General features: G+C 40.4%; 1 protein-coding gene across 1 annotated transcript in view; it reads right to left on the minus strand.

The window, feature by feature from the left end:
• Nucleotides 1-2700: 2700 nt before the first annotated feature.
• Nucleotides 2701-13548, minus strand: part of LOC104925192 (FRAS1-related extracellular matrix protein 2) — a 60185-nt gene continuing 49337 nt past the window's right edge. The window contains exons 14-24 of the mRNA XM_019270412.2: nucleotides 13145-13448; nucleotides 11557-11688; nucleotides 10851-11182; nucleotides 7844-8036; nucleotides 7624-7749; nucleotides 7367-7494; nucleotides 7102-7236; nucleotides 6370-6496; nucleotides 5165-5352; nucleotides 4916-5062; nucleotides 2701-4551 (exon numbers count right to left, since the gene is read on the minus strand). Of these exons, the coding sequence (XP_019125957.2) occupies nucleotides 4003-4551; nucleotides 4916-5062; nucleotides 5165-5352; nucleotides 6370-6496; nucleotides 7102-7236; nucleotides 7367-7494; nucleotides 7624-7749; nucleotides 7844-8036; nucleotides 10851-11182; nucleotides 11557-11688; nucleotides 13145-13448 (2361 nt within the window). The 3' untranslated portion in view covers nucleotides 2701-4002. The remainder of the gene's footprint in view (nucleotides 4552-4915; nucleotides 5063-5164; nucleotides 5353-6369; nucleotides 6497-7101; nucleotides 7237-7366; nucleotides 7495-7623; nucleotides 7750-7843; nucleotides 8037-10850; nucleotides 11183-11556; nucleotides 11689-13144; nucleotides 13449-13548) is intronic.

Consider the following 13548-nt stretch of genomic DNA (forward strand, 5'->3'; position numbering starts at 1 on the left):
CTTTCACCTTTGATTTACCTGTGAATGTAATTTATGTGTGTTTATGTGATGTATTTAGATTTCAGTTGCAAAGAAGCAATCAGGAACGCAGTGTACATGCAGCCTGTCAGTGTGCGCAGGTGATACTTATACAGGCATAGGAAGAGAAGCAGGCTATGAAAGAGGAAGTCTCTGCAGTTAGACTACACCAAACAACGAGGGTACTAATACTCTTGCTCAAAAGTGCACTGCAAGGTCACATTAGGCAAAATTCCCCTGTCAGAAAGTTATTCTCTACCGTAATAAGGACACTTTCGAACAAACACTTCTGCAAACACCTACGGAACATGTGATTGTGTGGTATATGTTTCTTACTGCTGTCTAGACAGTCTTTAGGTCAAAGCATTAAAAAGTCATACATTGGAAAATTCCATCAAACACACTCTTGACATTCTCTCAATCAGCTTCATGAGGTCGACACCTGGAATGATTTTCCAACTGTCTTGAAGCAGTTCCCATATATGCTGAGAGCACTCTGCGGCCTTGGTCAAATAGCCTTTACATACTGTAGCCAGGAGGTGTGTTTTGGGTCATTGCCCTGTTGAAAAACAAATGCTCACCCCATTAAGCTTAAACCAGATTGGATGGCATGTTGCTGCAGAATGTTATGGTAGCCATGCTGGCCTTCAGTTTTGAATAAATTGCAAACAGTGAAAGCACGTCCACCCCGTACAATCACACCTTCTCTGTGCTTCACGGTGGGAACCACACATGTAGATACTACCCACTTACTATTCACTTCTCCACAAAAACATGCAGGTTAGAATCAATGATCTTAATCACTAATCTTAATGACCATAAATGCATGATTCACACAGTTTCCTACCTGTACTTTCTGAAACATTTATGTGTGCTCTCAACTAAGGTCCCATTAATTGGTGTTTTTTGAGGTTAATAACTGTAATAACTTCTCCTATGCAGCAGAGGTAACTCTTGGTCTTCCTTTCTTGGGGTGGTCCTCATGAGAGCCAGTTTCATCATTGTTGTGGAGAATCTTATTCATCAAGGTCAAGTCAGTCAGTGGAGAGAAATTACACAGGATGTCCAAGATGTCTTATGCTGGCTTATGCTATCCTCTCTGGACAGTCTATATGCCCTCAGGATAATCACACTATGTGTTTACTCTTAGAGGTCTGACATTGTTATCTGACTCTGTAGAGGCTTCTATGTTATGTATCTATCTGCTGTGTCTAATGAGTGAGACAGCCCTATCATTTGACCTCGGTTACCATAGCAATGATCACCGATGGCGCCTGCTGTCCTAAACACATCATCTCTGTATCTCAAGGAGAGAAGTCAGTGTCCTCATAACAATCTAAGAATTAACTCTGTGACTACAGTGACCTTGAGACATGAGCTTGACCCTGTAATGTCGCATGCTAGAATAGAAAATTCCCTCACTGCTTGACAGTCATGTCTTTGTGACGGCACTTGAAGACACATTCAAAGATCGTCCGTTTTGAAGTAATGATGGACTGCTGTTTCTCTTTATTTAGTCGAGGAGTTTTTGCCATAATATGAATTACTACAGTAGTTGAATAGAGCTATTTACTGTATGCCAACACTACAACACTGATAGTGTGAAACACACCTAGGGCACAAACTCTTTTCTCTGTAGCTGAGACAAGTGCTGTCAACAGCCAAAATAATCCAATATGCAAGGTGTTTGATTTACAAAGCCTTTTTCCTGCATTATTTATTTTTAATTTGTCCAAGAATACCTGCTCAAAATATGAGACGTGAATGTTTTTGCTCTCCGGTCTGAAATCAAGTCAAGTTTTTAGGGCGTTAAGTTTCGAGCGTGCCCCTGTCTCAAAACGTTGGAGTCTTATTTCCTCATTTCTGAGTCCATAAATTTTGAGTAAATCAACAACAAGCAGTAAGCAACAACATTTATTCTTAAATACATATACATAAAAACCCATTCATAAAAAGACACAAACTGAATATCAAGTTTGATTGTTTGTGCTAGAATTGTCATACACATGGGGATAACTGGTTGTGGGTTATACATTACATTGCATAGCTTGGATTGGCATGTGAGGGATGTGACTCAAAAAGTGCATTTGATGTCTGATATGGTGTTATTTCCAAATTTATCAGGGCCAAAAAAAAAAAAAGAAAAGAAGAATTAGAAGAAAAAAAAACATCACATCCCTCGCTGAATCACACTTCAGCTGAATTCCGGCTCATGTTCATCACATTAGCTAGCCCTGATAAATAAATGGAAATAATTATACAATGATGACTGACAACACCATAATAAGACAAATACTTAGGAACACTCAGCGTGTTGTATATCCATAACAGAGTAAGACACAGGTTTGACAACACATGAGAAATTTCACCAGTGATATCAACAAAGTAATGAGACAGCAGATTATATCAAAGGTTTCAAACGTAACATTTTTCTCAGGGACATACTGATCCGTAAGCAGCTGTTTTGTTTGCATCCTTTGTTCGAAAACATGACTCAGAACACTGACATCCCACACAGCACTAGTGACAAGTAAAGCTTACAGGAACATGATTTCAGAGGAGCAGGGGTCAAATCATTAGATATGGATATTTGCATGTTCACAGCACTACACACAGCAGTGTAACACATAAGTGAAAAGACGCACGGCCCATTCTCTGTAAAAGAAAAAACTCCTGAGATGAGTGTCTTTATACATACGTACCTTATCCAGTGTTATTTTAAAAAAGTATGCAACATTATGCATTAAGTATTAATAAAATGTATAAATATGACTTTTGATTTCACAAAAACACAGTGGGACAACACTGAGGATGGATAGCAGTAAACATTGTGGTGACATGTGACAAAGTCAATTTAAAAGAAAAACTATGTGTACAAAAATACAAAGAAAAAACCAATCAGCAGCACAGACATGCTTAATACATCAAGGGAAACATTCCTCATCATATGTTCATAAAAATAAAATAAAAGGAGACACCATGAAAGAATACAATGATTAGCTGGTTAATAAACAAATTCTGACAGCAGTATTCAGTACTCAGCTCAGCAGGCTTAATTCACAGATAAGGAACAAGTGGTGGCATCCTGTGTTTTAGGTTTTTCTCTCATACAGTGTATCATTGAGAATGAGCAAATATTTCAGGACAAAATTGTACGCCTAAAGGCACAGTTCACCCCAGAATCAGTAATAATCTACCTAATGCAGCGTAGTCTTAAATCTCAAACCTAAATGTATGGGTCCAATGTTTACCTTTCAATCCCCCAAATTTTCCTAGATGATATTATCCTGACAGTGGATGGACAGTAGGTGTTTGAGGTGAACTTTTGTATCCATTTGAATCAATGAATTCATTAAGATACTAATGATACTAACTATGGGAATCTATTTCATCCTTTGCAAGCTGCAGGAAAGACTTGTTGTCTTGTTACATTAATGTTTTGTGATACAGAAAAGGTTTTAACTGACAGGCAGGTCACTAACATCTGATTGTTCTTTTTTTCTTAAGTGAACTACACCTTTCAATATGAACATTGACATAATCTAACCCCCCTTTACCCAAGATACACCTATCAGCACTCAATCTCTGACTTGGCCCGCATGACACTAGCTATATGAGAAAAGTGCTCTCTGTGACTGGGACTGTCCTGAAGGGGTATAGCTGCTTCAGGCACTTTAACACCATAAAGTAAGAGAGAAAGGAAACACCATGCTACGAGCAGCACAGGTTGGAATGTTAAGTGAAGACAGTGTGTAGGACTGTCGTGTTGTTTTCTGTTGCAGTGATCAAGGTACATAATGGATTCCATCCTGTAGAAATCCCCCCACTAACAAGCACGCACACATTCAGTTACGCATGTGACAAATTTTTGGTGTTATGAAAGTAATTTAATACCAGTTTAGAAAAAAAAGGAAAATCAAAAATTTTACAAAAGCCCCCACATCTTCATCCCTTTGTCCATCTCCACATCCATGCATCCATTGCTCAGACCTCTGAGCTGTTGTGGCAGTCTTGCATCCTCACCACCAACATGGGCTCTGTGCTGACAGACCCTTTCACCACCTCCTGCACCCCCTCCCTCCATCCCACCTTCCCATCCTTCTGTCTAGATCTCAGCACCAGAATGATGGTGACGATAATGAGAACAGTCAGCAGCAGCCCCACCAGTGCCCCCACAACAGTCACCAGACCCTCCTCTTCCTCCACTGCGTTCAGCTCACTAGGTTCCAGCCCGTCGGTTAACAACTCATTCGACCCCCCTGCCCGACGCTTGCCACGGTCCAGAGCAATGTGCATTATATTGGTGCCACGGTTGTTGTCTGCTCCGATATCCTCAGCAACCTCTGGGATTTCATCGGGTGCAGACCTCCTAGAGCGATGAGCTTTGCCACCCGATGGGCTCAGGGCGAGGTCGTTGCTTGTGGTAACCAAGGAGTGGTACTCTAGGCTGCGCTTTCCAATGCCTCTGTTTGCATTCTCTTTGGAGCGGACTGTGTAAATGGTGTGAATGTACCACTCACGGCCTGCAGCAACCTGAGTCAAACACAAAATTATTTATATCTTAGAATTATGTTCACTTTACAAATGACTGAAATTTAGCACATAGGAAAGCAAACAGAATTGGTTTGGAGTCTAAAATGAGCCCTGTTGCAAATATAATTATCCATATTAAGTTTTGATAAGACAGAACCTGCAGGCGCTAAACTGACTTATTATTAGACTTTGGATTCCAAAAGACAAGAGCTCAGTTTACCAACCTTGAACTGATTGAATTTATTTGATGATTAGAAACACACTGACTCTGCACAGCAGTAGTAACATTCACGTCTGATGTGGTCCTCAAACATACAACAAACATCACAATACAACACTGAACACCAGTTGAAGCATAGAATACCTGGAACATGGCTCTAGAGTCCAAACTAAAGCCGTCAGACCCCGGCTGTCTGACGAGGGACAGGGCTGATGGATCATCCACAGCCAGCAATGCTTTAAAACCGACATCACCAAACGCGTGTGCCTGAGTTTCTGGCTGTGCCTTGTCCTGGCGAGGGAAAAGGAAGAAAGGAAATTATTGTTGGCGTTGACTACAATTGCATCACTCTGCATACTGAAATTGCGGCATTATAAATTTGAATACACTCACAATAATCTTGAATCTATACAGCAACGACGGGGAGTCGGCCAGGCAGCCAAATTCAAACTTGGTGGGGTTATACTTTGGTACATAGCCATCGGCACCAGTGCAGAGGAACACCTTTTCAATGCTACAATAGAAAGAGTCTCCCAAGTTCTGCACAGGATCCACCATCACACGGCCATAAACTGTATCACCTGGAATAAATAAAGAAGAAATAAAACATGAACTGTAAAGCCTGCAGTTATTAATATTAACCCAAGTTGAACAGAATATTTAATAAGAAAAATGGAAATTAATTTAACATGGTTTTATGTGTTTTAGGACTACAAATCCATGTACTTCACTGTCAACAAATGCACACTGTTATAAAAAATAGGATTATACTGGGGTGCAGATGTTTTAACTCATATAGATAGTGTGTGTGTATCCTGTCTTTTGCATGTCTCATGCACTTCCCTTAGTTGGCCTGTGATTTACTGAGGCTGGCAGGGAGAGATAATTATAAATCAGTAATACAAGGACAGGAGAGACAGGCTAGGGGAGTGTCATTTGGATATAAAACATAGTGCTCATTACTGAGCAGAAAACCAAAAAAATACGTTATGATATTATCTGTATCAGTGGGGAGGTGTCCGAGACAGCACATTTAAAAAAAATCTATAAGAACTTACTGTTAGAGCTCCTCAGGGAGCCTTTTCTCTTCTATAAGAACTTACTGTTAGAGCTCCTCAGGGAGCCTTTTCTCTGTACCCCTTTTGTGTGTTGAACTGTTAAATGCTCCTTCTTGTACAAGAATAATAAATTCAACTTAAACTTTCATACTTTGAATCCAGTCTTCCTTATTCAAGGGTTTTTCTTTAAAAATTCCCATAACACACACCATTGATTTTAAATGTATTTTCCATCTTCCAAGTTGAAACAGAAATGTTTGATTTCACACTGGGAATTGATGCTTTCAGGATCACATCTCAGATGTCAGTTTCTATACCATGTAACAATAAAACTTGTTGAGACTTGTATGTAATGTTGACCGTGGATTAGCTTCAGTAAGTCAAACTGAACTTTTCACAAGTTGATTTCACTTATTTTGCTGCCATTAAAACTCAATTCATTTAAACACTTGGAACTTTTTGAGTTATTAACAGAAGGAATGTAAAGCAATTTCCAGTAGTAGTAATATAGTCTTCGCTGTCTATTGAAGGGCCACTTACCCTCTGAAAAGGCTACATCACTCTCCTGACCGAAGCCCATGGAGCCATCAGAGAGCCATAAGCTCCTCTTGGACAGCAAGAACATCTGAGTGTTCAGACTGAACTCCACTGCAACTGGGTCACTGACCTACAGAAATATGCATAATGAAGGACAGCATAATGAAGAAGGGAGAAGACAGAGAAAGAAAGTTGTTCCTGTGGTGTTTTGCGTGACACATATGGACTTTTGAATAGAACATGATAAAGGCACACACATACACACACATTATGCACAAACACATAGACACATAAAGGCACACATAGACATACAAAATACACAAACACACAGATTACACAGCTAGGACAGTATTGAATGTTTCTCTGCCACCAGATAACATTCAGCCAGTCTGTTTTCAGATTGGCCTTGACCAAGATTAAGGAGTCGAGCACACACACACACACCATGCAGGCTCATGGGAAACACAGACAATATTATGTTCATGTGACACTCATGTGAACACAGACATATGATTATAAGAAAGTACAGGACATTTGGGTCCAGATCTGGTGATTGTACTATGTAACAGTGATGTAAGAATGATGTAAAGATGGGTATAAAAGGTTGTGAAAAGTAAAAGTAAAGGTTCGTTCGGATTCGCAAGCAGCTGTCTCCGTGTTGTTATTTCATTGCGTTCTGGAAGGTTTTCTCCACAACATTCCATGACAGAAAAACACTTTTGAATTGTTACTTACTTGCTGGAATCTGATGTCTAGATCGAAGGTGATTGGTTCTCTGGGACTGCAGACAGGTGGAAGAGTGTATTCCATATTCTGGGCTGTTGTACAGGGGATCAGCTTCACTGTGTAAGTCCCAGAGTAGTCTCTCACCTGTACGTATCAAAGAGGACACATACTCAAGGGTCAGTCTGTATCTGTGCTTCCAGCTACTTGACCACACTAATTTACACAGCAGATGTTTCATGCTGTGCACAAACAAACTTATTGAGGTCATACGTACAGCAAAATCAGAGGTGAAGGTCCACTGCTGGACTGGCTGGTTGTAGGTGGGCTCACTCCTCACTAAGGTGAGGTTGAAGGTCAGGCCAGGGTGGTCCACGCTCATCACCATGGATGACATGGAGGTTGCTTGGTAATAGATGTTGAGAAGGGGAGAAGTTGACAAAATTGAATTGAATCAATTACTTCAGCCATGTATCTGTATCTTCATTGATGGTGATGCTAAGGAATAGTAAAACACATGAATGATAATCTCACCAGCTCTTTTTATTCTGCCTCCAGAATGAGACTCCACAAACAGCCCCCTGAAACGAGCCTTGGTACGGAAGTTAACCACCAAACGTCCCTGCTCATTGATGCGCATGCTAGTTGGATACAACGCACCTGACAAAAACACATAAAAACACACCAGATTCTACAAGAACTGTTCTTCCATCATCACAAACTGTAATATTGTCCCGGTAACTTGGTAACTTACCCTGTAGCTCAGCCTGTGGGGGGCTGCCGATGCCATCCTTCCAGAGAATGGCCGTGTCGTACACGAAAGTGAGGCGCAACTCTGACTGCAGGTCGAAGTGCTGCCAGCCACCAGTTCCCACGGGGGAGTGGAACACATACGACACATAAAGAGGCACACGCAGGGTCACATAGGACTGGACCAGGTTCAGCACCTGTAAGGAAGGAAACAATTCCAATTTATAACTCATAATGTTCTCAAAGAGTATGATGTATCATTGAGAAGGCACACTGTTTTATTACTTGATAGTTGAATCTGTGAGCAAGAAATCCTCAGTATGTAATGCAACAACTGTACCATCCTTTTAGATTAAGTGGTGATTGTAGGTCGACAGCTATAATAAGTACTGAAAAGATATAACACATGAACACATTGTTCTCCTCCACAAGGTGCTTGAACTCTTTCACTCCTACTCAGCGTTGTCAAAGATGCAGAGAAATCTTCTCGTGTAGCACACGATGAACAATCATGTGGGCTTGTATTGTTGTTTTCTTTCATGCTATTTAAAAACTTGATTACTTGACCATAAATAAAGTATATCAAAATATAATCGGAATCACACACCTTGGGAAAACAACAAAAGAAAAGGCTGACTAGCACTACTTTTATATATTTGGATATATATTTATGTACCTATGTTATACAGGTATGTATAATGAATATGTATAGTTTTATATTATATTACTAGAAAAATACACTGAAGCTAATTGTAGCATTTCTGATTCATTTTTGAGACATACTGTAAAGTAGCACCATGCATCCATCCATCCATCCATCTATCCATCTGTTCCATTGTGAATCATTGATCATCATTTGTGATAATAAATGAATAAATACATGAATGATACTACAGTAATTGTAATAATAGTGAAGTATTAGTGATTTTTATGGTCACTATATATGAGTGACTGTTGTTAGTGTCGTGGTACAAGAGCTGATTCGTTGTGTGTGTTTTGGTTGTATTAAGTGCATTTTGGATGTGAGATGAAGAGTCGGTAAAGTGGAATACTGGAACATGTACTGTATTCTTGGATGTAGTTCCATTAAGTAGACACTAGGTGTCTCTCCTCACCAACATTACATGAAACATTTAGTGTGACTTGAAAGATTTGAACTGTGCGCCCACACAAGCCTGATAATGCCAGAGATTGTCTTAAAATAGAGAAATGAAATGCACCGTGTTATCTTTGTTTGTGTCTGCTGACATGCAGAGTGCATGACTAGACTGAATACTGGACAGGAGATTAACTGGGAAGAAAATCAATCTGACAGAAGATGTTTTTGTATTTCCCTGATGATCAATTTTCATCACTCGAATAAATATAATATAACATTTACTCCTAGTTCTAAAATAAGGATGTGACACTACATTAATAGTCCGATATAATATCTTTGCAATCAGAGAGAATCTCCACCAAAGAGATATTCACTGCACACGCAGCTGAAATCTATCCAATCCTCCTATGAGGTCTCAGTAGAGTAACATTTGAAATTGCTGAATCAGGATCCAAATGAGAAATTAAAAGACTGCTAGCTGAGGGACAAATTCAGCCAGAGTGTTTTACAAAACCATAATTTTATCACCCTAAAATGAAGGACCGGAACTGAATAAAGATAGCAGATATCCACAGATTCAAACTGATAATTAGCATTTTGAAATATCATCCTTTTCCGTTTCTTGTGTGTTCAACATGGCATCCACTCCTCATGGAAAGAATAGCAGTTATGTAGATAAAAAACAAGAACAAAACACTGATCATGACATTACAGCCTAAATCAAATTAATGTTTTCAACATAAGTTGGCCTTTTGTTCTTCTTCGGAGGTAGCTGAATTATTTAATTCTTCCTGTGCACTGTGGTTCGAGCACTCTGAATGCGGCTGCAAGATTCCAGCTGTTTCTTTCTTTTTTCTTTGGCACTCCTTGTGTGAATAAAAAAAAACATAAACCAATTGGCAGTATGACAGTGATCTCCCTTAACGAAGTGGACTTGAAGTCTTGTGGATGACGGGCGTCATGTGTGCAAGCGGCACTTGCTGTGACCGGGGACAAGTAAATTAATTTTTTTTACTTCTTTTCCATCTCCTTCTCTCTCTCTCTTACACACACACACACACACACACACACACACACACACACACAGACCTGTCGCACACACTCAGCGGTCGGATCAGCAACAAGAAGCTCACAGATCAAAGGCAGGGGGAACACAAAAGAGCAGCAGGACATGAGCGGAGGAGCAAGGGTCTGTCTCCTAATCCACAATAACAACAAGAACCATGAGAATAGTGCAACTCTGTACAGTGTACAACACAAATAACAATCGCAACATCAGCTGCAATGATGCAACAACAGCAAACAGCTACAGGAAGTTTGTTAGCATCTATGCCAAAATCCTACAGCAGTGTCTGACTTTTCTGCTGAACTCAACTGTCAAACCATGCCAGTATAAGACAAACTGAGCAAAGCTGCCTGATAGGAAACTAAAATTGCTGCTTTAAACTTTGACAGGATTGACATGTAGTCAAGATATCAAAGAATGAAGTGACTTTCCTTTCAGGATTAATGATTAATGTGCCATGTTGATAGCAGTTGCGAGCATTAGTGGAATGACTGACAAGTTGGCAATACTTTGTTTGGGTGTGTATATTTCTGTGTGCATATGTGTGCTTGCGCACTAAAACCTGTCAATCACATGGTGGGGCATGGAGTCAGCAAACACACACACACACACACACACAAACATGCAGTGAATGAGACGTAAATCGCAGGCAAACAGATACGGTGCCGTTCTGTCTGAGCGAGCCTCTAATTCAGAAGGCAGCAAATAGACTGAACATACAGACAGAGAAGCACACAGGTGAACACACACAGGATGGCCAACAGTCAGACAGATGTACATACAAAGCCTAGATTGGAATTTATGTTTTGGACAAATGTACACAGAAATACATAAACACACACACACCTGTCCATCAGTCCCTATGGTGCCTCCGCAGTCGGTGAGCAGCTCAGACATGTGGTAATAGCTGGTGAACTCCCAAAGACATGCCTCCAGGTTCAGGTTCCTGTAGAAGCGCAATGTGCTGTTCCCCCGCAGAGGGCTGCTGAATTGATAGGGCGCCATGTCTCCCATGCTTTCGGGGTTGCGTGTGGAGGCGGTGATGAAGCCGTGACCGGTGGTGACCTCCTGGTAGTCGAGTAGGTTGGAGCAGCGGTGGTTTCCGACCCGGGTTCCGTCTGGGCTGAGAGTCAGCTCAAAGTTCATGAGAGGGCGGGTGGAGATTACTGGAAGCATACCTGCGAGAAAAAAAGAAGAAGATGTGAGTCTGACTGCGTGCAGATACCTTTGATACTGAGAGAAATGATTATTTCAAAAACTTAGAGGAAAGAAATATTTGAGCGAAGAGGGGAGAAGTGATGAAAAGAAAAGCATGGGAGCAAGAGAAGAAAGCAAGATGGAAACCTGGAGGAGACGAAGCAGAAGGAAACTGATTAAAAATCAAGAAGGTGATGTTAAGCAGTGGATGTGCTGGAGGTTTTCTACAGTGGGGTTCGACATAACCTGGCAAGATCTATATTCTGACTGTCATGCTCCCGAGGATCCCCAGACGTGAATATTACACACACTACATTACACTTCACTTCATCTGTGGTACGAGCCTCCAACCTACCATCTATGTGAGGCATGGTGACAGTCACTTTGATGAGGTTGGGGTGTTTCGGGTCGTCTGCTCCAGTGTAGCGTAGCTTGGCAGAGAAAGGCTCGGCGCCAACAGTCCCCATCTTCCGTGGTTGACACATACCTTTATAAGACAGACAGATGCTGAATACAGGGACAGACCACAACACTTTGGAGGAAAGAAGACAAAATCTACGGCTACGATAGTGTCTACAGATGATTATCGATATGAGATAAATCCACCTCATGTTATTTTTACAGCTATATATACAGTAATATTCTGTTGAATACAATAACCTGCCTGAACTATTACTGAGTCAGGCAATGAATTCCACATTTCTAAGAATATCGTGTGACCACCCTGAGTGCCTGGGTTCATGATGTGTAGGTGGAGTGAGTGCAGAATAAGTAATAACATAGAAACAGCAAAAGAATGAGCTTTTAATTTTTCATTTCAGAAAAGAGTGAGTTCTCTGACCCTTTTTCTAAGCAGCAGCGGCCTTTGATCGTGGTTTATTATGGCTGTTGTAAGCAACGAAAATCTGCTCTTCTATAATGTTTTTCCAATCTTATAATATGCTAAATGGCCTAGAAATGATTTCTTTACATGAATAATGTTCTAAATATGAAATATAAAGAACATAAAATATATAAGATAGGATACAAAGTTACAGAATAAACTAATGATATACAATCTCATTAAAGTCATCATCAGACATCATCCTGACCAACTACAACAGTAAAATTACACTAATTACAATTAGTAAAATCATCATCATCCCTTCATACTATCTGAGAAAAACTAAATCCTGAAGGACCCGTCAAACATTCTATTCTCTGAATATGAACTATAACCAGGTACGTATACATAACAGAGCCAGCAAAACTCAACAAACAACCAGCTCAGGCCTTACCTGTATAGCATCTCTGTGCATTATTCATTATAGTTTCATGGTTCTTATGATGTTATTCCTAATTTATAATGTATCTATTTTTTATATGTTTCTATTTATTTACATGTTTTTTATTTATATGTTCTTTAAGGCATGTGCTATATTACACATATCTATCTTCTTTCTTTGGTGTACCACTGTACAGTTTTGTTGGCTACGTTTGATAGCAGCTGTCTATCTTATCTTGTCTTAACTTAATTATTAACATACACACGTTGTGTATATTAATGCATATATATCAATACACATCAATGAATGTACTTGAAGTACATTTTGCTTTTGTACTTTAGTCCGGTAACATCAGGAGTACAGGTACGGGTACTTTTAGTTGTAACAGAGTATCATTTTTGATCATTTCATTCAGAGGTCTGAGAAAAACAAAGTAATTAAAAAGCTGCATTGTCAATACTCGTCCTCTGGTGGTTTAGGTGTGCTTTTCTTTCGATGCGTCTGTTCTGTAGACCGTACTGTTCTTTCAAAAGAACTATTCCTGAACATTCATGATGCTCAGAGAACAAAGCTCCTTTGTTTCTCATTGCAGTAAGGGACCAAAGCTCTGTTTAATTCCTCCTCTAGAATATTGGCAACATCAGACATAGAAATGGCTGCTTATTGTTCTGTCCTCACCTTCCTCCTTGTTGATAGTGACAATGGGGCTGCTGAGCTCTAAACCCTCATCCCCGTTAGAATTCACGGCCCTTGCAGCACACTGGACCCTGGAGCCTGCCTGGAAGTAGACTGAGTCCAATGTGATCATCTTGGAGGATGTAAAGAAGGTGTCAAAGTCCACCTCCCTCATGGGACTGGTGACGCCATCGGGGCCAGCTGGAGCACTGATGAGCCAGCGGTAGCGGGTCAAGGTGTTGTTGATGTGCTCGCTGACACAGATAGAGCCTGTCTTGTCATAGTCTGGGTATTTTGTGTTGCAAGCCTGGAGGATGGATAAGGGATATAGCAAGAGTGGGTGGGTGGGCAGGGACAGCAGAGAGGTGGGAAAGATACAGCAGATGCCAGAGGACAAAAGGAAGGAG

The sequence above is a fragment of the Larimichthys crocea genome, chromosome XXII (assembly GCF_000972845.2).
Source record: "Larimichthys crocea isolate SSNF chromosome XXII, L_crocea_2.0, whole genome shotgun sequence".
NCBI classification, from domain to species: Eukaryota; Metazoa; Chordata; class Actinopteri; family Sciaenidae; genus Larimichthys; species Larimichthys crocea.